Below are 25,899 nucleotides of genomic sequence, written 5' to 3'. Positions count from 1 at the left end.
GTTGTTCCTTTTGCACATCCAGTTGATGAAACAAACTCTGGATTAGTGAAATTTTCTGACATTGTGGACTGGATTTTTGAAACTTTCAATGTACCCGATCCAATTAATTTTTTTCTTACAGCATTTCTTCCAACAATTAGATCATTTTTGAAGCAGTTGACTGCCCAATGGCCCCTCCTTGCAGCGATTGTATCCTTCGATGCCTAATTCAACTGCGTATATAAAGGATTCTATCTCTGTCTTACAGTGGAATTGTAGAAGTATTTTACCAAAAATTGATTCGTTTAAAGTTTTGATAAATAAAAACAAATGCGATGCATTTTCCCTTTGTGAAACTTGGCTTACTTCAAATATTGATCTCGACTTCCATGATTTTAATATTATTCGCCTTGATCGAGACACCCCATATGGAGGAGTACTTTTAGGGATTAAAAAGTGCTATTCTTTCTATCGTATTAACCTCCCCTCGATTCCAGGCATCGAAGTTGTCGCATGTCAAATGACAATACAAGGTAAAGAGCTTCGTATTGCCTCAATATATATATTCCTTCCAGAGCACAGGTTGGGCAACGGCTGCTCTTTGATTTAATAGAACTTCTTCCCTCGCCACGTTTGATTTTGGGAGACTTCAACTCTCATGGCGTGGCTTGGGGTTCCCCTTACAATGATAACCGCTCCTCTTTAATCTATAACCTTTGCGATGACTTCGACATGACTATTTTAAACAACGGCGAAATGACACGTATCCCGAAACCTCCAGCGCGCCCAAGCGCTTTGGATCTATCCTTATGTTCGACGTGGCTACGGTTGGATTGCACATGGAAGGTAATTACGTTATACGAGGAAATGATTTCAAAAGCGGTCGATTCGATTCAACATCATCCACCACTTGAAGAATACAACCTCCTCGCGGGCTTGATTCTCGACGCCGCGTTGCAAGCCCAAACGAAGAAATATCCCGGCGTAACGATTAAAGAACGGCCTCCCACTCCGTGGTGGGACCAAGAGTGCTCCGATGTCTACACGCAAAGATCCGACGCGTTTTTGGCCTACCAGAAGGGAGGTATACCTGGCGACTATTTACGGTATTCGGAGCTTGATACCAAGCTTAAAAGCTTGGCTAAAGCAAAGAAACGCGGATATTGGCGTCGGTTCGTGAACGAGACGTCGAGGGAGACATCGATGAGCACTCTTTGGAACACAGCCCGAAGAATGCGGAATCGCGTAACGGTCAACGAAAGCGAGGAGTCTTCAAGTAGGTGGATATTTGATTTTGCCAGGAAAGTATGTCCGGACTCTGTTCCTGAGCAAAACATTGTTCGCGATGCGTCTCCGGGCCCAACGCGATAGAATCACCTTTTACGATGACAGAATTTTCAGTTGCCCTCCTGTCCTGTAACAATAACGCGCCTGGGTTAGATAGAATCAAATTCAACTTGTTGAAGAATCTACCCGGCAATGCCAAGAGGCGCTTGTTGAACTTGTTCAATAAGTTCCTGGAGCAAAACATTGTACCGCAGGATTGGAGGCAAGTGAAGGTGATCGCCATCCAAAAACCAGGGAAACCAGCTTCTGATCACAACTCTTATAGGCCGATTGCAATGCTATCCTGTATCCGGAAATTGATGGAAAAAATGATACTCCGTCGTTTAGACCATTGGGTCGAATCAAATGGTCTATCAGATACTCAATTTGGCTTCCGCCGTGCCAAAGGGACGAATGATTGTCTTGCGCTGCTTTCAACAGATATTCAGCTGGCGTATGCTCGCAAAGAACAAATGGCGTCTGCGTTCTTGGACATTAAGGGGGCTTTTGATTCCGTTTCTATTGACATTCTTTCGGGCAAACTTCACCGACAAGGATTTTCTCCAATTTTAAACAATTTTTTGCACAATTTGTTGTCCAAAAAGCACATGCATTTTACGCACGGCGATTTGGCAACTTTTCGCATTAGCTACATGGGTCTTCCCCAGGGCTCATGTTTAAGCCCCCTTCTTTACAACTTTTAAGTAAATGACATCGACGAATGTCTGGCAAATTCATGCACGATAAGACAACTTGCAGACGACAGTGTAATCTCTGTTACAGGAGCCAAAGCTGCCGATTTGCAAGGACCATTGCAAGATACCTTGGACAATTTGTCTGCTTGTGCTTTACAGCTAGGTATCGAATTCTCTCCGGAGAAGACTGAGATAGTTGTTTTTTCTATGAAGCATGAACCTGCTCAGCTTCAAAAACAATTATTGGGTAAAACGATTTCTCAGGTTTTGGTACACAAATATCTGGGTATCTGGTTCGACTCTAAAGGCACCTGGGGTTGTCACGTGAGGTATCTGATGAAAAAATGTCAACAAAGAGTGAATTTTCTTCGTACAATAACCGGACAATGGTGGGGTGCCTATCCAGGAGACCTTATAAGGCTTTTCCAAACAACGATATTGTCTGTTATTGAATACGGGTGTTTCTGCTTCCGCTCCGCAGCAAACACACATCTGATCAAACTGGAGCGAATACAATATCGTTGTTTGCGTATCGCCTTAGGTTGCATGCAGTCGACCCATACGATGAGTTTGGAGGTCTTAGCTGGAGTACTACCATTGAAAAACCGCTTCTGGAGCCTGTCTTTTCGTATTCTTATCAAATGTGAGGTCTTGAACCGTCCCGTGATTGAAAATTTTGAAAGGTTAATCGAACCTAATTCTCAAACCCGTTTTATGACATTGTATTTCCATCACATGTCCCAAAATATTAACCCTTCTTCGAATATTCCAAATCGTGTCGACTTATCAAATACTTCTGATTCTACTGTGTTTTTCGATACATCCATGATAGAAGAAACTCGTGGAATCCCGGATCATTTACGCGTGCAGCAGATCCCCAAAATTTTTTCCAATAAATATCGAAACATCAACTGCAACAATATGTTCTACACTTGCGGATCACTTCTTGATGGGTCCACTGGCTTCGGTATTTTCAATAACAATTTAACCGTCTCCCATAAGCTCGATAATCCTGCTTCTGTTTACGTCGCAGAATTGGCTGCAATTAAGTACACCCTAGGGATTATCGAAAAAATGCCCACGGACCATTATTTCATCTTTACGGACAGTCTCAGTTCCATTGAGGCTCTCCGATCGATGAAGGATGTTAAGCACTCTCCGTATTTCCTGGGGAAAATACGGGAACATCTGAGTGCTTTATCCGAAAAATCGTTTCAGATTACCTTAGCGTGGGTCCCTTCTCACTGCTCGATACCGGGCAATGAGAAAGCGGACTCTTTGGCTAAGGTGGGCGCAACAAACGGTGATATTTATGAAAGACCAATTGCCTTTAATGAATTTTTCGCATTTGTACGTCAAAATACGATCATCAGTTGGCAAAATTCTTGGACCAAGGGGGAACTGGGAAGGTGGTTACATTCCATAATCCCCAAGGTATCGACGAACCCGTGGTTCAAGGGTTTGGATGTAGGTCGGGATTTCATTTGCGTGATGTCCCGGCTTATGTCCAATCACTATAGATTTGACGCGCATCTCCGTCGTGTTGGGCTCGGGGAAAGTGGTATCTGTGCCTGTGGTGAGGGTTTTCACGACATAGAGCATGTGGTTTGGTCATGCCCTGTACACCGTGACGCCAGGTCTAAATTAATAGCTTCCCTGCAGGCCGAAAGTAGGCAGCCGGCTGTTCCTGTTCGTGATGTCTTGGCGAGCCGTGACCTATCCTACATGTCCCTTATATACGTTTTCCTGAAATCCATCCACGCCCCAGTTTAATCCTATTCCCTTCCGCCTACATCCAACCAAACGACAAGAACACGTTAAGACCCCGGATCCGGAAACAGCAACTAGACCCGCACGATACTCTCAGGTCCCGAGGGAGACAACCCAATATGCCAGTCCGTAATATCTTGGCCCAGCAGCGGAACATATTCAATATGCTGCTTACCTATGGCGATGGAAAACCATCAAACAACAAATCAGTGCTTTTAATGCAAATCATTCTAGCTTTAAGTTAGATTTAGTTTCAGCTCGTAGTCGGCAGCGAGGATAAAAAATTTGCTTTTAGTTATTAAGATACTTTAGAAAGTAAGCTACCAGATATAATTGGCGCCGTTAAACATTGAATTGTATTTCTGCCGTGTCAAATAAATTATAGATGAAGAAAAAAAAAAATAGAGCCAGGACGGTTTGTTTGATTGGTATGACGTCTCCGGCAGAATTGAAAATAGTAGTTTTTTACTTCCGAAAAAAGTACACACTCTAAAAAAATTTAAAGAAAAGATATAAAAATAGAATTAAAATATATATATATTTTTTTTCAAATTTATTTAAAAAAACATGTTTTTGCCCGTAAAATCTACAAAAGGTAAGCTAAAATTTGATGGTTGTTGGATCATGGAGTTATAGAAATATTAATAGCTCAAATTTTGTGAAGAAATTTTTTTTGGACGGTTTGTATGGTGTATAGAGTCGTTGGTAATTTTGTTCTTCAAAATAAAAGAGCATAGAAAATTGAAAATATAAATAAAAGAAATAATAATTATTAGTATTTTTCTATACATAATAAGTCTTCAAAAGAATCATACAGACAGGTTTAATGAGTTTTAATTTTTAGCTTAAAGATAGGTTTATTATGAATTCAATATCTTTAAAAACCCCAATTCTGAAAAATCTATTTATTTTGAAAACCAAAAAAGTTACCTAAACATTGATTTGAACTTGAATAATCAGAAAACAAAATAAGTTAAAACTTAGAAAAAAAATTTTTTTTAAAGATTTTTCACAGTGTATATTTTATTTAAAAAGAAAAAAAATATACCATCTACAACTTTGTCAGAGACACTATACCGATAAAATCAACCGTTTCGGCTCTAAAAATATCGTTTATCCTCAAAAAATGGTGGGCGATCTTACCCCGCTGGTGGGCGGGCTTACCCCGCATGAAAAAGATCTGCACATTTTCAATGAATTTTAAAAAATTCAAAAAAAATTTGGAAAATAAACAAAAGTATTTCAGTTCTTATTTTTTAAATGCGGGTATTGAATAGAAGAACCTCTTAGCGAAGAAAAAATGAAATTGCAGCCGCAACTTTTTTTTCTATAAACAGAATTGCTTAAGGTCTTACCCCGCTTACCCCTAATAACTGTTTGTAAAGTACGCAACCAATAACTACTAAGTTACCTATAATATCTGTTTTCGTATATAAATACGATTGCACTACTCCAGATGTGTTAGTAACAGTTTGCATTTTGTGAAGATAAATAAAGTGAAAATGGAATACACCAAGCCCAAATGCTGTAAACCCTTTCCTGATCATCGGTGCTCATCAAGCTTACGCAAATTAAACGAAAACCCTTCCTTGTTTACTATTCAGAATCTGGAACACTTAAGAATATCAGCTTCATCATAATATCGGTGTTCATTGCCAAATCATGAGTTTTTTAAAAACAACAAAAGAGTTGAAAAAAGCGATATTAATGTCTGATGGAGCTGCCTCACAATATAAAAATAGAAAAAACTTTGAAAGTCTTTGCAAGTTCAAAACAAAATATAACGTCGATGCAGAGTAGCATTTTTTTGCGACTTCTCATGTTAAAGGCCCATGCGAAGGAATTGGTGGCATATTAAAACGATTGGCAGGAAATGCAAGTTTAGCTAAAGAACATAAACATCCCATTACAAGCGCAAAAGAATTGTATGATTGGTCAAATCAGAAAAGTAATAAAAATTCATCAAAAATGTCATTTAGTTGGGTATCATATGAAGAATATGAACAAGGAGTAAAAGAATGGATATATATTTTCAAAAAATCTATAATAATAGCTGCCACACAAAAGTATTACTCTTTTGTTCCGATTTCAGAAAATAAGATACAAACGAAGCTGTTTTCAAAAGAGGACGAATCATTTACTTATGATGTATATAAAATATAAGGTGAAACTAGTTCTGTAAAGTATCTATGTCCTAAAAAAAATGTTCCTAAGATAATAAAACTCGAAAATAAATATTTGATTCTTATATATATTTATATCACTTAGAACATTTAACTCTTTTCTTGAGAACCGTTCGCCCAATCGTTTTGTTGTCAAAGAATGAATTGTATATTCTTGATCAAGCATTCCAATGAACGTATGGTTTTTGCTGGAGAACCATGGACAAATTAAAAAACGTGTATTTTCCTAAAAAATTATAATTTTTCGAGCTTAAATTAAAAAAACTCGAAAACCAATGCATTTAGAATGTTTACTACCAAGAGCTTTTTGATTCAAAATGACTCTCTGCATCTTTTGAAATCATCAGAATACAAATATTTTGAAAAATGTTCGAATTAGAATTTTCATAAAAAAATTAATCTACCATAAAAAAATATTTTTCATTTCACCACCCTGGACTTTTTTTTTAAAGTTGCGTATTAACGTAAAGTTTCTTCGAAAAAAAAAAATTAAAAAAAAGTTCAACTCTTTTTTTTTAAATTGAAATTTAATGTTTATTTTTAATTTTTTTTGGTAAAAAAAAATTTTTTTTGTACAGTGTATATTTTTTTATGATGCATTTATGATTCGCTACAACTGATTCCCAGGCAGTTTTTCTATACAACCAACGGTTTCTGGGCTACAATGCTTCGAATAAAACCTATGCCAAAAGGCATACGCCCTTTTAGAATGTTACTCGGGTGTAAAAAATCTCTCCACCTGCGAAAAATGCTCAGTTTGCTAAGCCAAATACACGTGCAAAGTTTCATTCAAATCAAAAATGGTCGATTAAATTTTCGCGTATTTCCAGACGATTTGAAATGATTTTGCTCTTAATCATTGTCGTTAGGGTGGCAATGTTGTATTGGAAAAATTATAAGTAAAATGGTAAAATGGAAATTTTTAGAGTGGAGAATGTTGAATGCTTTCATGTCATTTGCAAAATTACACACGGGAGGTACATGGAATTTTGATATTTGAAAAATGTTTTCGATTCCAAGTGTCTTAAACTTTTAAATGAAACGGTGGAAATTGATGGAATATGTTTTATTACTTCGTTTGTAAAATCTACTCTCTAAGACACTTTCACTCGTCTTTCGAATGTTGTACCAGACAATTTATTCGTTTTATTTACCACAATAATGTCCTTTGCCAACACTTGATTGAACACACGTGCTCTGGCTCATATAATCGGACAAAAGACTGTGTCGATGTTATTCAGTGATAATGAGAGTATAGGAATCTCAATCAGATACGCAACACAATTGACTCGTTCAGTTCTACCATAAATTTTCTGTCAAGTTTAGATCATCAGAACGTGAACGTGCCCATTGGCTGAAACTTTGCATAGACGTTTTTATAGGCAAAAGATGCCATTTTGTGCTATTGGTTTAATTTATTGAAACACAACTCATTTTTGAAGAGCTATTGGAAAATGCTATTTCGGATAGGTATTGATGATTACAAAAATTTTTAGAGCCAACACGGTTCGTTTGCACGGTGTGACATCTTCGGCAAAGTTGTAGATAATAGTTTTGTTTAAAAAAAAAAAAAATATACACTCTAAAAACTAATTACTAATTTAAAAAAAAAATAAAAGAAAGTTATAAATTAATTATCGAAAACAGCCCATTTAAAAAAAAAGATTTTTTTTTATAATAACTACGAAAGTTTACCTGAACAACAAAACCGGCCATGGAGAAATCAGAAAAAAAGTTTTTTTTTTAAATTAATTTTTTTTTTCACAGGGTACATTTTTTTAGAGGAACGAAGTTATTATTTACAACTTTGCCAGATACACTATGCCAATCAAATAAACCGTTTTGACTGTACAAATATTCTTGATTCCTCATAGAGTGTTCTATTGGAAGTTTAAAATATGTCTACAGTCGAAACGGCATAGTGTCTTCGGCAAAGTTGTAGATAATATTTTGTCCTTCCAAAAAAAATATGCCTTTAAAAAAAAATAATTGAAAATAACTTTTTTTTTCAAAAAATATTTTTTTTTAAAAGATAACTTATTTTTCTTGATTTCTATATGATCGGACTGGTTTCATTGTTTTGATAATCTTTCGTAGGTTTTATTAAAAAAAATCGAGTTTTTAAAAAATGACCCCGTTTGAAAAATTAATTTTTAGTCTTTCTTCTAACTTTTGAATGAATAATTTTTTGAGTGTAATTTTTTTAGAAAGACAGAATTATTATCTACAACTTTGTCGAAGACGTCACACCAATCAAACGAACCGAAGTGCTTTTTTTATTTTATACTCATTTTTCACAATATTCTGAACCACCCTATGCCGAATAAATGAACCACCCTAATGAAACATAATGTATTCGATGCTAGTTATAGTGTATATCATTATACAAGCTATTTCGAGAGACTAGTGATCAATTTCAAAAGATAAATTCTAAACATTTTGAACTCCGTCTTCCACAATTGAAAAAACGACTAAGTCCCAGAGAGTAAATTTTTGCAAAAAAAAATTTTTTTCAGATGACACCAATTCTCGACGTATCATGCGTTTTTAAGTCATTTGGCATAAAAAAAAATTTCGAAAACCGAAATTTCACGTATCCCCCTTGGGTGATTTTTCGGTTTTCAAAAAAGCCAAACTTCAATCGCTTTGCGCCACCCCATTTTAAGTCCGATTGAGCTGAAATTTTGCACAGGGTGTTTTTTCGAGCAGGTGAACATTTTTTATAGGGTTTTTTTTTTTAAAATTCGAGATGACCATTTTGGCTGGCACCCTACTATTCATGTTGTCTGTGCTAGGAATGCTCACATTTGATTGGTTCTTGTTTGCGTAAAATTGTGTTTGAAACTTTTTGCCAATTTGAAATGCTTAGCAATGAAATAATAGTAATAACTAGCGTATTACAAAATTGTCCGACATTTTACCGATCCAACAACATGTTGCTTATTGTTATCCTTCATGTGGGTATGCTGTTATTATCGTTTGAAATCTGACGCAACATTTGTCAGTTTCATTTCCAATTTTACAAAGACATTCCAGTATAGAAAACAAAGACGTAGTCCCACGTCGAAACTAACAGCACATAATGACATCTTTAGCCCATAAAAAAATCCGTTTTTTTTTTGTTGAATTGCATTAGACTAACATTGAAGTTTAGTATATCTAAATAATGACAAGAATCAGCAAAAAGTTGTCAAAGGATGTAAATATTGTTGAAAAATATTGTAAAAATTTCATTATTGATCTCCCCTCCATTAAACAAACTGGGTTGAAAACTATGGATTGGTACAAAAAATCATTTCAGATCTATTTAAACTCGTATTTTTAGATAGACAATTTAAGTGCCTAGAACTCTTCTAAACATTGAAAAAAACAACAAAAACATTGAAAAAAACGACAAAAACCCTTCCATTTCCTGTTCCACGTTAAAAAATGCTAATTGTTAAAACATTGATATTGTACGTACACGCAAAAGTTCGAGTGTGCGTAACCAGATCATTTATGAGCGAAATTAGCGCATTTAAATTTGGAACCAATACAACGCATGTGGGTTTGGCATAATGCATTTGATGCTCTAGCATATTTTAAATGTATTACGCAGCTCGAAACCACGACACTTATAAAGCCTCAACCGATGTTCAAAAGGCTGGCATCGTTATAACAGTGCAACCAGCAACTAATACTGATAAGTTGGGTACTGACAAAATAAATAAATTAGTGCCTGATCGATTAGATCGAAACTCTTCAAAATTTCAGAAGTAAAAAAAAAGTTAAAGAAATAAATACCAGTGTTTAGTGATTGTTACATCAAGGCAACCAATGAAAAATTGTCCTTGACATCAGAGTGGAAAATTTGATTATTCTTTGTCCAATCTCGAATATAAATATATGTTCTTTAGTAAAAACTCTCAAGTTTATTCAAGCCTTTGGACATATTATTTTGGCGACGAGGATCTCAAGAATCCACGAACATGGCAGAAGATAGAGTTGATAAGCAGCCGCAACCGGGAATTCAAAATATGATTCTCAAGATGGCCCAACTTTTACAGCAGATGGTGGCTCAGCAGCAGCAGCGTCAGTATCAAACCCCGGAGCAGATTTTGGAGTCCCTCTCATCGAACATCATTGAGTTTGACCTCGACGAAAAAACGGAGTTACGTTTGGACGCTGGTTTAACCACTACCAGGACCTCTTCGAGAAGGATGCAGGCCAGCTGAATGATGCGGCGAAGGTACGTTCACTTCTCTGGAAGCTGGACAACCATTTGCACAGCCGCTATCTCAACTACATCCTGTCAAAGCTTCCCAAGGACGTGAAGTTTGAAGACACAATCAAGATTCTCAATAAAATCTTCGGGCACCAAACTTTAACTGTATTCTCAGTCGCAGGGAAGAAAGATCGGGCCTTAGCTAGCGGGTCTATAAGATCCAACTCGTCCAAGTTCTTACGGTCTGCTCTTATGCTGCTGCAATGTTAATAGAAAAATTTCCAACTCAAAATTGACCCCCCCGGGCCCCCTCTGACTACGCCTATGGTCAGCAGGCAAATGCCAAATGACAATACTAACGCGTTCGAAGAAATATTGGAAAAATTTCACATTGCGTAGCCGTCCAATAAAAAAATTGACTTGTTCCTATTTTAAATTAAATATCAAAACGCATGTCTCACCTGGAGGTCAGCGCCAGCACCTGGGCCTGCTCGGTCAGTGCCTGAACGATTTTCGGGTGACAATGTCCCTGGTTAACCGCCGAATAGGCACTGAGAAAGTCGTAGTATCGTTTACCCTCGACGTCCCACACGCACACGCCCTCGGCACGGGCTAGCGCAACCGGAATCGGGTGATAATTGTGCGCTCCGAATTTATCCTCGCGATCAAATACCTCCTGGGAAGCCTGTCCCACTGGTAAGTTCTTCAGTACGACCGTCTCCTGGACGTTGTAGAGTTTCGTCTTTGTTGCCGTCACGGTGGACGACATGTTTGCTGTATGAAAAGAAAAAAAATATTCATAAAAAAAATCTTTTCCGTTTTTTTTAATTGGGTAATAGGGTAACGGGGGTATTTTGGCCAGCTTTGGGAAGTGTTCGTACAGTTCATTAAAAACAAGCACAATTTTTCAACATAAATACCTACTCTATTATTCCATTGTTAAAAGCTAAAAATGTCTATTTTAATAGAAATATCAAAATTTCTACGAAGTACTAAAAACATGTTTTGGTCCACCAAATTTTTACTTTGGCCCACCTTTATATCTACAGACGTGTATGGAAATAGTTCGGACTAATTATATTTAGGATCATCATCGGTATTTTTAGAGCAAAAATAGTGGGTTTGAGAAGAACATCCTTCTGCTGTGAATTTTTGTAAATTTTAGGCATCTAAAAATGAAAGGATTTGGCTTATAGCGGTTTGACAGGCATTCTCATCCAATTTCATATCGTTAAATGTGATAAATTAAGAAGTAATTACCTGTAAATTGTCAAAAGCTGCTTCTTTGTTCACGTGCAACGGCCGAACGGTAATCAAGGGAGATGTCAAAACTTGGCATGGCCAAAATATGTTTGCTTCAGAAAGAATTTTCATATTAGCGTTTAACCACTTTTTCAAATTTTTCCAACATGTTAGAGTATGCAAACTGTTTTATGACATTTTACTGATGTTGTTACAACAACAACGAATTGTTTCAAAAGCATACATATTTGTTACAATAGCTTCCGGACGTTGACTTGTATATTACCACTTCCTCTTGACTTTGGGTTGACTCAGCCATGACTTTGAATATGTATGAACTAATTCCAAAATAACACTACCTAGAGCCAGTTTTTCGCCGAAAATTATAGTGTTTTATGATTCTTAGGTGTGTTATTCAATATTGCATGCATAGTTTTCTAATATTCATTGGATTTATCAGATAAAATGCGTAAAATGTTACCGGGTGGGCCAAAATATGCATGTGGGCCAAAATACCCCCGTTACCTTACTTATTTTTGAATAAATTTATCGACATGAATTGTTCAGTTTATTCGTGGTTGCTATGCTATATCAGCTGGATATTATAGCTCGCATGACAACAATGATCATAAAGATTGAATAATACGTGAATGGCTATAAAAAGTCAGCGAGACTTGACTCCCATACCACAAACCGCACCGGCGGGCGAAGGGGAGGAAGGATGCTTGTTTTCGCGAACGGAAGATTCCACTGACAGCAGGCGCACGCAATCGCAACGGAGGACATGACCGCCGCAGCACGCTCCTCTCGCGCGAGTTCGCGAAACCGTGAGGTAAAGAGCGATGACGATGTGACGCCGGTTATAAACCTTTTTCCTTTTGTTTTCGTATTTGCTTTGCTCGATGCAACTCCCCTGCCGCGAGTAATCAGCAGCAATTGAGCCGGTATGCAAGACGCGCAAAAACGGGGATACGAGCTATTTTTCAATCTCAACAGCTGGCACTTTTCTCTGTTTTTGTTTTAATGGAAGCGGGTTGATCTTGATTGGAATTGTAGTTTAATGCCTAGGGCCGGTGAAGAACAATTCATTTTTGATAACGAAACTGATTAAGTTGTGAACCTGTGTATTTGAATAAAAAAACACCACTTAATATTTGTTCGATTACTTTTCACGTACATATGATATTGATATACTCAATCTAGTAGCAATAACTCTATTACAATTCAATTAAACTAGATGAACAGTACTACACTATCAGCGCGTATCCTTAGACTGAGAAGTGATCTGATAGATGCAAATCTTTTATTGATCCGATTAGTGCAGATTGTCTTTATGGTCCTAGCTGAGGCTGCCCGTGAACGTTTCAATCCGCTAATGTCATTACATCAGGACAAGGAAGCCTGTCTACTAATCGGTTGATTGAACTAATCAGGAAGAAAAACAGCAAACATAATCAAACTGATTGGCCATGTTTTTGTTGTGAAACAACGGCTTCTCCGCATTGCATTAGAGTAACAAAGAAAACATTTGCCATGTGGATTGTTTATGCCAAATGCACGTGTTAATAAGCTTAATATAGCATCACTAATCATGATGATGACAATTGAGGTTGATTTTTTCTCGATTGTTGTTTATTTTGAGATTTTCCCGTGATGAATTGTATTTTGTATATTTGTAAGACTGCTAGAAAACACTGTTAAACACAGGTTTTGCCCTAGAGCTCAAACTGAAAAAAAAATTAAAAACTATAACTTTTCAATTATTCCTGTTGGTACACCTAGCAAAGAACATTTTTAGAGACTTCAATGAGTTTTCCCGTAAGCCAATGAGGAGCGACGAACCCGGTGCGCACTGACTGTGCGGCATTTTTTTTAGAGTTAAATTTTTTTAGAGCTACTATTGAAGCTTTAGGGCAACATTTTTTCGTTTTCGTCGAACAGTTTTATCTAAGTTTTCGTTTCTGAAATTTAAATTGTCGATATTGATCAAAATTCAAGACTCGTTTTTTCGACTGATTAAAATAGACGCCAGTGACTAGGCCGTTCATTACCCTATTTGCCAGACTTTACGATAAGCTGTATGTCACCACCGGCAGGCCCGCAGCGACCGCAGATAGCATGCTTACTGTGCGTGATCACTGGTGAATACCAAGCAGTCCCGAATCAGCAGCGATAGATTGCCTAGGGATGGTGAGGTTCAGACACTAGGCCATCGAGTCCTCGCAAAAGCCACATTGATCCGGAGGCATCTCTGACGGAGTATCACCCAGATGCACTAACCAACCAATTGAGCAGGGATGCCACACATACAGATTAATCTGTATTTTACCGATTTTTGGGCCGAAGTAACGTTACAGAATCTGTATGTACAGATATACAGGGGTGGCATTGCGCAGCTCGATTCGACCGATTTTCGCTATTTTCGAGTAGGTCTCATACTGCCAGTTATGCTTCAAACTTAAAAGGAGCTGTCATTGTCATTTGTCCTGCGGCTAATCTAACCCGCAAAATCGAAAAAAATACGAAAAACTAAACATAACGCAATGTCATGAAGGACTTTCCCAACACCACGAGCCAAACCCCTGGCCTCCGGTTGCTGAGTCACCACGAACAGCGAGTGACGGCAGCCGCGCAGAGGTCGAGGAGGCGGCAAGGGTAACGGACGGTGAACTCATTGAGGTCACAAACTCCCTGAAGGTAAGCAAGGCACCGGGACCAGGCGGAATCCCGAACCTGACCATTAAGACGGCCCGGGTTGTTTAGGGCCGAGCAGCAGGCCCCCACGGGTCGACGCTTGGTGACCGTCGAGGCCATGCACGCGTTGTGTGACCACCGATAGGTGTGTGATAACATCGATTGCACTAACCCGCCTATTGGTACCGATACCAGTAAGGTTCCAGTTATGGTGTACTGGTCGCTGTGTTTTAGGTTTTTGAGATGGAATACGGTTTTATACCACGACGTTGGGCTGGCACCTGCACCGAGCTCCCTTAGTAAAGTCGTGTGACAACGGCTTGAAACGGCGAGGTGGCATACGGTCGCAGGGGTCTCCGCCCCGTAAAACCTGGCAGGCGTTCCGCGAGCATTGCCCGATGGGAATTAGGCAGGAGTGGGATCAGATACCCTTTCCTGACTTACGCCGGTCGGGAGGCGTCATAGTTGCTCATGAGGGGCTATGACGACCTCCACTAGCCATGACCTCACTGCTCCGGCATAGACCACCATGGGACCAGATAGGCGACCACTCCACAATGATCAAGGATAGCGGCTAGAAGGGGGACCCTATTAACCAGCGGAAGGGGCGGACGGGCTACTAAACCCGTTTGCCAAGCGAGGCATCGCACGGTCTCCACTAAGACTGGCTGATGCCGGTGAAGGCGGCGCACAGGTTAGTACACCTTTTGCAACACCGACAGGGGAGTTCCGAGTTGGGGCAACGACAAAGATTGGCGGCAAGGTGGATACACCAAAGACCGACAAAGAACGGGAGCAGATCTCCGGGGCTATGCTACTCTGAGCTGTAGAAAGCCACATGGATAAGTTTCCGAGTGTAGAGGCTGTGTCCGTACAACTTGATGAAATACTCAAGTGCACGGACGAACGTAGCAACATTTCGAAAGACTTGAAGCAATGTCTTTTGCTGCTACGTATGAATATCTGCAGCGCAAAATCCGAGTTTGCGGAAGCCCTTAAGCGGGCTAATGATGCCGAGAACAAGGCACTTGCGCTGGAGGTAAGGCTTAATCAGCCTAAAAATGGAAATGCTGCAACTGTTTCTAAATACACACAAACAGCTGCACCATCGTTCGCCGAAGTCTGTTCAGGTGAACCAGTGATGCCACATATACAGATTTATCTGCATTTATACAGATTTTTTGCGTATTTTACATACAGATATCGGCATATACAGATTACAGATTTTCTGGAAATAATACAGATTTATACAGATTTTTTTGGTTTTCATGGGCTCGTAAATTAAACTTCTTTATATAGTTGAAAAACATAAATTAACTCAAATACGGTGGAGCGTGTCGGAGGTTTTATTATATTCATATGCTACGCATAAACGTGTGCATGAATGAATCACGGAAAAAATGTTAAACAAGCTATATTGCATTTTTTTTCGAGAAGGATATGTCCAGTCATATGCAGATTTTATTTTACATATTTTTCAAATTTTACCAAGGTGATAAGATTTTTTGAGCTCCTAAAAGCAGATGAAAATGTGGCATCACTGAGCTGAACCGACCGGCAAACGTACCAGAGGCTCTCCGGGGGAAGCGGCCCCCAGGAAAGTTAAACGAGGGCGGTTGTTCGAAGACATACAGGAGACTGGCCCATCAGCTAGGCCAAGTAGGGAACCGGCGAACGGCGAACGGACCACCGTGGTGGACAAAAAGCGGCAAAAGTGGGAAAGACGCGTGAAGTGCGGCGACCGCAATAAAAAGCCGCAGGGGTCGAACAGGAGGAGCAAGGGCGACGCGCTCATTTTCAATCCATTTTCATTCCATAAATTACATGGAAGGCCATAAGAGGCGAGGCTAAGCTCAAAGATCTCGGCGCGGATGTCAGGTCAACTCGTCGCACAGTGGGGCGACTCCATACAAAGGCTGGCCAAGCAAAAAAAGTGTCGATAAATGCGACAAAAACTTGGTATTTACATAATTTTGGGGTGCTGAGCACGAATTTGGCATCCATTTTTTGTTTGTGGCGGTCCATAAAGCACGAAATCCAATTTTTCATATTTTGTTGTCACTTTTTTCCTTTTTTATAGAATTCTATGATCTTTGACCACAAGTAGTGCCACCGGGCGTCCGCCCCATTGAAAAAAATACGTAGTTTATAACCACAGAACCACGGGGACCACTACGTATTGAGTACGATATCATGAATTTTCATTAATAGGGTATCATGATTATGATTAAAATTAATCCTGGATGAAATTTCAACTTCAAAAATAAAAACTAGAAAAATCTGCTACCGCTTTTTTTCACTAAAGTGACAATTTGCGCAGTTTTGCGCTACAGCAGACAGTATGCATTTGAAAGCTTACGTTTTTACCTAAATTTTGATTGTAGTCACAACCGTGGCAAACTGCGGCAACTAAACTTTTAAGCTACTTTTCTACAAAAAATCTCGTTTTTTTTATTTTTTTCTAGTGTCAGGCCTACTATGACCAAATTTTACAATACCTAATGAAAAGAGTTTGTTTTACACAATATTTACAACAACTTTTTTTTGACGTAAAAAAATCCAAGCTATCATTGAAGCTACAGAGCGTTTCAAAGTAACGTACTTTTTTCAAAAAAGAGACAAAAAACGTCAGTTCGCCAAGCTTTGAAGTCATAAAAAATTTAGATTTCATGATATTGCGCCAAAATTTCGGATTTGGACACTTTTTTTTTCAATCAACGTTTATTTGACACGGCACAATACAAGTTAATGTTTTACGGAGCCAATTAAATCTAGAATTTTACTTCATAAAGTGTCTTAAAAACTAAAGACAAATTTTTTATCCTCGCTGCCGACTACGAGTCGAAATTAAATCTAAGATTAAAACTAAACTTAAACGCGTTTTAAAATTGGTGATTTGTTGTTGGGGCGTCATAATGTTCTTCAAACAGCCAAAAACAATGAGCAGCTTATTTGTTATGTTCTGCTAAACCAAGACACGAACTGGAAAATGGACTTTCTCGAGCCTCTAGTTGCTGGTATCGTGCGGGGTCTAGTTGCTGGTTCTAGATCGGGGGTCCAAACGTGTACTTGCGGTTAAGTTGGATGTAGACGGAAAGGAGTGGGGCTAGACTGGTGCATGGATGGATTTCAGGAAAATGTATATGGAGGACATGTAGGGAAGGTCAATGCTCGCCAAGACATCACGAACTTGAATGTTATAGAAATAAAATAAAAATATTATGAAACAGCTAACGAAAAAAAATTTTTGAGTTGATGACCAGCGATGCGAATGCTCAATGCTCGCCAAGACATCACGAACTTGAATGTTATAGAAATAAAATAAAAATATTATGAAACAGCTAACGAAAAAAAATTTTTTAGTTGATGGCCAGCGATTCCCCACTGTGCGTCGGTCCCGTATCGGCGAGATGATCTTTAAACTCTGTAGGGAAGCGAAAGGTAAGGGTTGTACCTATAAAAAGGCGGCCCAAGCAATGTTAGGCGAGAATGTTCAAATCCGAGCTCTCACCCCAGAAGTGAATCTACAGCTTAAAAACCTGGATGAGATCACCGAAGGGCGCGACATAGCCGTACGTCTCCGCAGGGGCCCGGCAGGGACCCAGGTTGCTATCATTAGTGGAGGGTAACAAGGCATAAATCTAGGTCGTGCAAGGGCCCGACAGGTCCAATTTATGCCGCCGCTGCGGTGGTGCAGGCCATAAAGCACGGGACTGCGGCGCACCTCCCAAGTGTTTGGTATGCACCGGTAAACGGGACGCCAAGCACGCCATGGGAGGCCCCAAGTGTCCGGCTTCACGGCCTTGAGGGTGATACAATTAAACCTGAATCACTGCTATGCGGCGCAGCAGTTGCTACACCAAGCAGCCGCTGTATCGCTGTCGGACGTGGCCATCGTTTCGGACCCCTACCACATGCCAACCGGAAACGGTAACTGGGTATCGGACAGTCAGAAGATGAATTGATCGAGATCGCAAACTCCCTAAAGATAGGCAAGGCACCGGGACTAGATGGAATCCCGAACTTGGCCATAAAGACGGCCATTAAGAAAGCCCCCGGGTTGTTCAAGACTAGGGTTTGCAATATTCCCGGGAATCGATTTCCAGGGAAACGGGAATGAAAAATCGCATTTCCCGGGAATTCCCGGGAACCGGGAACGGACAAATTCTTTAGCAAAATGTGATTTTAAATAAAGTTTATCAGTCAAAGATAAAAAAAAATGTTTAAATTTTCATTCACAATTCGCATGAAAAACAAAAAACAAATAAAATACAAAACCTATTCAAGTCAACATCAAAAATCCGTGATAGAGCTTGTAGCATATATTTGCAGAAGAGAAGAATTAAGGGTCTTCATGTCGTCAAACAATCGCTTCAGATCCGCTGACAATTCTCTGTTAAACTCAAAAATGTTATTTCTTTCTGTAAAACTTTGCTCAAGTCTGCTGAATCACCGCTGATGTTCGATTTCTAGAATACTTTCAAATCACCGATTACAGTTTTTGCTACACTTAATTAGGGACGTTGCGATACCACCGATACTAATACAGAATCGATTCTTCTACTTCCGATACTCGGATATTTGGTATCGATGTTTTACCAACGATACTTCATCAATATCGATACACACCTCTCAGTATCGAAAAGACTCAAAACAACCCTGTTAAGAAGAACGAACGAAGCAGAAAATATGCTGTATCCTGTGCCATTTTGATGTATCGTATGCATGCATGCCATCTCATCGGGAATGCCAATTTAACAGAAATTTCTGCAGATTAACCCACGGGAACGATCCTTTTCTACGGTCATGCAGATCCGAAGGTAAAATCTACAGAGCCATGCAAGCGGCTCTTTTCGAAAACAGGATCAATTATTAAGGAAAAGAGTAATCGACTTTCGACTAAGTTTCTGCAGAAGCTGGTGTTTCTAGATTCAGTAAATTTATAGACCATTTTACAAACTGACAGGTGTCACGTATTCTGCCGTTGATGATGTTGCTTTTACGTGCGTTATGCCAGCGGTTCCGAGCTTTCTGTCAAAATTTCATTCATAGATTGAGTTCAGAAACGTCTCGTGAAATGGTCTATATAAATGGTTTCATTGAATTAAACGTTTTGAGGAATAAATAATAAAAAAAAATATGACTTATATTTTGAATGAACTGGTATCGCACAACGATACATTCAGGTATCGATACGTTAGCCTCGATACTATCGGAATATCAGTACTTGCTTTCGATACAGGTATCGATTCAAAGTATCGATGTTTAATGGTATCGCAACGTCCCTACACTTAATTGAAATCTGGTGTCCAATTCTTTCAGTTTGTTGAAGAGAAAACTGAGTGTTATGCAGGCATTGGATGTGGAAAATATTTGCTATATTCGGTACGGATTCTTTGGGCAAAATATGTTTACACTACAGCGGTATCTGATGTTCCCTCCTGTTTAGTTGACTTAAGCACCTTTACAATTACGACCGATATGGTATTGGCTGCTGCTAAAAAATTGAAACGGTCATATTCGGCTGACCCTGATGGAATTCCTGCTGTTGTTTTTATCGTTGTTCCACCGCTCTTGCAGTTCCGTAATGCTACATTTTCAACAAGTCTTTTGCTCAAGGAAAGTTTCCTGCTGTTTGGAAGCAGTCGCTGATGTTTCCCGTGCTTAAATCCGGTGACCGGCAAAACGTTCGAAACTATCGTGGCATTACTAGCCTCTCTGCTGGGTCTAAAATGTTTGAGATCATAGTAAGCGGTTACATGCTTTCTCGCACTAAGCACTATATCTCCACCACTCAGCATGGATTTATGCTGGGCCGCTCTGTTTGCACCAACCTATTAGAGTTCACTTCATCGTGTATTCCGCAGATGGAACAGAAAGCTCAGGTAGATGCGATTTACACCGTTATCAAAGCTGTTTTCGATCGTTTGGACCATAGGATACTCCTTTGTAAAATCTCGCGCTTAGGTGCTTCCCATCAGTTCGTTGAATGGCTAAGCTCATATCTCTGTGGAAGAGTTCTACGCGTAAAACTCGGTTCAAGTTTATCATCGCAATTCACCAACAAGTCAGGAGTTCCCCAAGGAAGCAACATGGGGCCCTTGTTATTTGCACTGTTTTTCAATGACATGACACTGCTGCTAGGTGACGGCTGCAAGCTGGTGTATGCAGATGATTTGAAATTGTTTTTGGAAGTTCGGACTATTGAAGACTGCCGCCGTTTACAAGAATTTTTGAATGTTTTTTCCTACTGGTGTCGAAAGAACTGGCTCGTGGTTAGTATTTCTAAATGCGAAGTTATAACTTTCCATCGTATCCTAAAACCAATTATCTTCGACTATCGCATCGACGGTTTGGAACTGAAGAGGGTCGATCACGTAAAGGACCTTGGTGTTCTACTTGACAGTAGACTTACATTCCACCTGCATCACAGTACGATGATTTCAAAAGCTACACGCCAGCTCGGCTTCATTTGTAAAGTCGCCCGTGATTTTAAAGATCCACACTGCTTAAAGGCCCTGTACTGTTCATTAGTACGTCCACTGATTGAGAATTGTGACCTGGTTTGGTTTCCCTACCAGCTAACTTGGAACCTGCGGATTGAGCGTATCCAGAAACGATTCGTCCGCATTGCATTGCGCGAGCTCCCTTGGCGTGATCCCGCTAATATACCACCGTATCCAGACCGCTGCCGTTTGATTGGTATTGATATTCTCGAGCACCGACGGAGATTGCATCAAGCAGTGTTCATAGCCAAACTGCTCTGTGGAGAAATCGACTCACCGAAGCTTTTGTCTCTTGTGAACTTTCGAGCTTCACAACGCGCTTTGCGCTCAATTGGATTTCTGCAGACCCCATACCATCGTACATCGTTTGGCTATAATTAGCCAATCACCGCCTGTATTAGAACTTTTACTCGTGTTGAACATCTATTCGACTTCAGTGAATCCTTGGATAAATTCGTGCAGAAACTTAAAAGGACGAACATTTTATAAATTTGACACTCAAACATTGTTATATTTATTAAGACAAACATTGTTATATTTATTAGGACTCGGGTCAGATAAATTACAGAAAATAAGTAAATAAATAAATATTTACTGTTTACTTGAGCGGTAGCAAACATATTCGCTATTTTTTTTTAATTAAAAAAATAACAGGAAGGTTGTGTGCAAAGCCACGACCGCAAGGTTAAAGTAGAATACTTTTACAAAAAAGATAACCCGGCTGCTTGCGTGTCAGTCATTTTTTTTAGTTAATAAACGTTGACTAATCAGATTAGAGGTGGGCAATCCGCTCACGAACTGATCTAACGAGCTGGTTCTTTAAAGTGAGCGAGTGATCTATCGCTCTTTTTTAAAGAGCGGTAACTCATCCCTTTCTTCAAGCAAAAAGCTAAAGCTGATTTTGTTGATCCGACACTGCAAGCTAGAGTTGTTTACACCCCAAGCGTAAAGCGGCGTGCGACACTTCAATAGAACTCACGATCTCGAACAGAAAATAGCTGCCGCCGGCTGCCTGCTCCCCTATGCATAACCATCCACCAGCCGCAGGAATAAAAAATAAAATCTACTTGCCACTGTTCACACACAGCACACGGGCTGGCAAACGCCGGGACGCACAAGAAAAGTGGACCGAAAAGAGCGAAAGAACTGGTTCATTGATCTTTTGAATCTATGCAGACAATCCGCTCCTGAGCTGATCAGAAAATCAGTTCTTTAAAAGATCGAAATCTTCTGATCGCGAGTGGATTGCCTGCGAGCAGAACAAAAGAGTCATCGGACGAACCAGTTCTTCTTAGAGCGAAAGATTTCACTCTTTCAAAGAACTGAGTCTTTTGATGACCCTGCGAGCGGATTGCCAGAAGATAAGTGAATCAGATCTTTCGTTCTTTTCGTTCCACATCCATTCGTGTGCGTACTCGGCGTTAGTCAACCCCTGTACCTGTGTATGGACTGTTGCAAGTTGTTTTTTTTGCATGCTCTTGCGGCTGGCTGGGTGATGGGAAATGCAGGTTATGCATATCAGGGCAGACGTTTGGTGGCAGCTTATTTCTGGGAGTTCTATTGTAGTTTTGCGCGACCTTGCGCTTGGAAAATCAGGTGTAAAGCTTTCACATGGCTCTCGCCTACAGTGTCTGATAATTAGCTTTACTGATAAAAACCAAAAATTATGTATGAACGAAAAGAGCGAGTGAGCTGTTAAAAAGAACTAGTTCATCTTAGTGAGCGGAACCGCTCTGATCCGCTCACTAAAGAGAACCATTTTTCCCACCTCTAAATCAGATCCATCGCCGCTTTCCGCCATCGCTGGTATCCACTGCACTGCTAGTGCTGCTGCTAAGGGAGAAAGACTGCTGTTGTCGCTGTCTAGAACTATTATGAGCGGCTTCGACTGAAACAGGCTCTTATATAGGGATTAAAAACTTATCGATAGGAGCAAGAAATCATCGATAACTATCGATAGCCATATCGGTCGATATTTCCCATCCTTACTCTTATACTGACAAAGAGCACATTTCAAATTGCAAGGTCTATGTTTCTGTCGACTGTGCTTGGGAAGCAATCATGTTAACGACCAATCGGATCAATCGAATTTTGCACTTCAACAAGGATTGACCATTTTCAATAATATAGTGAGTTGCTTGTCATGATTGGGGCTTGTTTTAAAATTTTGATTTTGCAAAAATTGATTTTTATGCAGATAATGAAAGTTTCGGCTGTCGTGTTCATGACTGAACGAAAAGATAATTCAGTACGTTTTGAGACACGGAGATAAAGTAAAATTTATAACTTTTACAAATTTAAAAATGTGAATTACCTCATCAGAAAATATTACCTCTTCAATCAAGTTTTTATTTCATCCTGAAAAGGACAATTTGTTGTTCATTTCAGTATCGGATAAGATGCCGATCACATCTTTGCGTTATCACTGACAGTGGGAATGAAGTATTCCTTGTGATAAAATAAACAGTGAAAAGCTGATTTAACACTCAAAACTAGACGGCTCACGTGTTGTCAAAATGATTCAACTTTTCATTGAATGCATTTACTAGTGCCCACTATCGCACAGAGACTGCATTTCACTAAAGTGCCTCACTGCATCAGCCGCTATCGATGCTGAGATCCGCTGCAACTAGTGCGCTATCCATTGCTACGCCACAGCTGTGGCCGCTTTCCGCCATCGCTGGTATTCACTGCACTGTTAGTGCTGCTGCTAAGGGAGGACGACTGCCGTTGTCGCTGTCTAGAACTATTATGAGAGGCTTCGGCTGAAACAGGCTCTTATATAGGCCAGATAGCATGTTTTAAATTGCAAGGTATATGATTCTGTCGACCGTGCTTGGGAAGCAATCATATAACGACCAATTAGAGGTCGAATTTTTCGTTTTGACAAGGCTTGACTTTTTTCAATAGTACAATAGTGTGAATAATAAAATTACAATTATCTTCTTTTGGAAAAAATCTTAGAAGATTTTCCAATCTATTGCTGTACGAACGAAGGAAATCCATCGAATACTAACCGATTTATTAGCATTTGAAATTGGACATATTCTTCACTTTTTTCGGTTTTAGATTTTCATTTCACATCCCTATGTAGCCGAACTTCCTGAGATAAGTATTCTACTTCAAAAATTTGCTATGCCATTGTGATATTTTTAAAAAAACTGCGTCGCATATCTAGTTTTCTAGTTTTATAAAATTATTTATTTTAGGTCGAACTAGTTTGACGTATTTAATTTTATTGCAATATTGCATAAGAAACTATAGTGAATCTTACAAAAATATCCACGGAACTCGGGAATCCCGGGATCCCGGTTATCAATATTTCTGTTCCCGGGATCCGGGAATCTCGGGAAAAGCTATTTCCCGGGAAATCGCTCCCGGGATTGCAAACCCATTCAAGACGGTCATGCAGAAATGCCTTGACGACCGCCTCTTCCCGGACGTGTGGAAGCGCAGAGGCTGGTGCTGTTGCCAAAGGTCGGAAAACAACCAGGTGACCCATCGGCATACAGACCAATTTGCCTGCTGGACACGGCGGGTAATCCTCGATAGACTGGTGAAATATACAGAAAGTGAGAACGGTCTATCAAGCAACCAGTTCGGTTTTCAAAAAGGTAGGTCCACGGTGGATGCAATTCTCTCCGTCACCAGAACGGCTGAGGTTGCAATCCAACGTAAAAGGAGAGGCTTTCGTTATTGCGCGATCGTCACGCTCGACGTGAAGAACGCGTTTAACAGTGCCAGCTGGGACTCCACAGCCTTAGCGCTACAGAGCCTCAGAGTGCCGGCGCCGTTGTACAAGATTCTGGGTAACTACTTCCAGAATCGAGTGCTAGTGTACAACACAAACGAGAGTCAGAGAAGTGTCCCAGCTACCGCAGGTGTACCGCAAGGTTCCATCCTGGGTCCGGTATTGTGGAATGCCATGTATGACGACGTGTTAACACCAAAACCTCCTTCCAGGAGTGGTGATTATTGGCTTCGACGATGATATAACTCTTGGGGTCTATAGCGAGTCAATTAGAGAGGTGGAGTTAGAGGCCACGCTATCCATACGCGTAGTGGAAGATTGGATGCACTCCAGAAAACTGGAGCTAGCGCACCATAAGACAGAGGTTATCGTTGTTAATAACAGGAAGTCGGAGCAGGAGGCATCGATCAGTGTTGCTGCATGCACTATCGCCTCAAAACGCTCCTGGAAGCTTCTGGTGGTATACGCAACACCATTCGATCATCTTCAATGGCTAGGTGGCAGCGGGAGTGGTCCAACACTACAAAATGTAGATGGACACACCGACTCATTCCAGAGTTAGCATGTTGGATTAATAGGTGCCATGAGGAAGTAACCTTCCATCTGACACAGATCCTGTCAGGCCATGGCTGCTTTAGGCAGTACCTGCATAGGTTCGGGTATGCCGAGTTCGCTATGTGCCCCGCATGTACGGGTGCGGAAGAAAACGCGGAGCATGTGTTCTTCATATGTCCGCGTTTCGAGCGAATAAGGCACGAAATGCTGGCAATAAGTGGGACGGACACCACGCCAGAGAATATTGTGCGTAGGATGTGCGAGAGTAGGGAAATCTGGAGTGCGGTCATCAAGGCTGCATCACAGATCGTAAATATTTTGCAATGCACCAATCGACGGGAAACCGTCGACATGCCCCAGTCAGTAGGTAACTGACTGGCCTACATAGGTTCCTCTGCTACCCAGAGAGGTAAGTGCTAAAAAGCACGACTGGCCCTCTCCCTGAAGTAATGCACAACGGCCGTCCCGGAGAAACCAAGGGCTTTAGCTGTCCAGCTTAAGGTTGCTCAGCATGGGTAAAAGCAGCGTCATGGAGCAGTAAACTTTAACTTGACACAGATCCTGTCAGACCATGGTTGCTTCAGGCAGTATCTACACAGATTCCGGCACGCGGGGTATGTGTCTCGCGTGCGTGAATGTGAAGGAAACCGCTGAGCATGTCTTTTTGGTATAGCCTCATACTGTGCGTGCGAGAAGCGACATGATTGTAGTGAGCGGGCCAGACTACTAATCCAGACAACTTAGTTCGGAAGATGTGTAAATACCCAGGGGTATCTGGTATGTGGTTTGTGCAGCCGGATCTCTGGAGCTACAACGTGTGTGGCGGGTCGATGAGTTTCAAAACACCAGTGGTAGCTAAGTGCCAGTCTCCAGGTGGTTGGTTATGAAGTATATAACTAAAGATGGTGCATGAAGCACAAGAAGCTTCATACAAAAATAGACTTTACTCGTAAGTCTTTTTACGAAAAAACCCACACCAAATGGATCGATTGAC

At 40.2% G+C, this 25,899-nt stretch overlaps 1 protein-coding gene across 1 annotated transcript in view; it reads right to left on the bottom strand.

Moving 5' to 3' along the window:
- Nucleotides 1-25,899, bottom strand: part of LOC129722488 (ornithine aminotransferase, mitochondrial) — a 35,070-nt gene that overhangs the window by 4,921 nt on the left and 4,250 nt on the right. The window contains exon 2 of the mRNA XM_055675938.1: nucleotides 10,619-10,931. Coding sequence (XP_055531913.1) covers nucleotides 10,619-10,931 — 313 coding nt within the window. The remainder of the gene's footprint in view (nucleotides 1-10,618; nucleotides 10,932-25,899) is intronic.

The sequence above is a fragment of the Wyeomyia smithii genome, chromosome 2 (genome assembly GCF_029784165.1).
Source record: "Wyeomyia smithii strain HCP4-BCI-WySm-NY-G18 chromosome 2, ASM2978416v1, whole genome shotgun sequence".
Taxonomy (NCBI): Eukaryota; Metazoa; Arthropoda; class Insecta; order Diptera; family Culicidae; genus Wyeomyia; species Wyeomyia smithii.
This window is presented reverse-complemented; position numbering and strand designations above follow the sequence as displayed.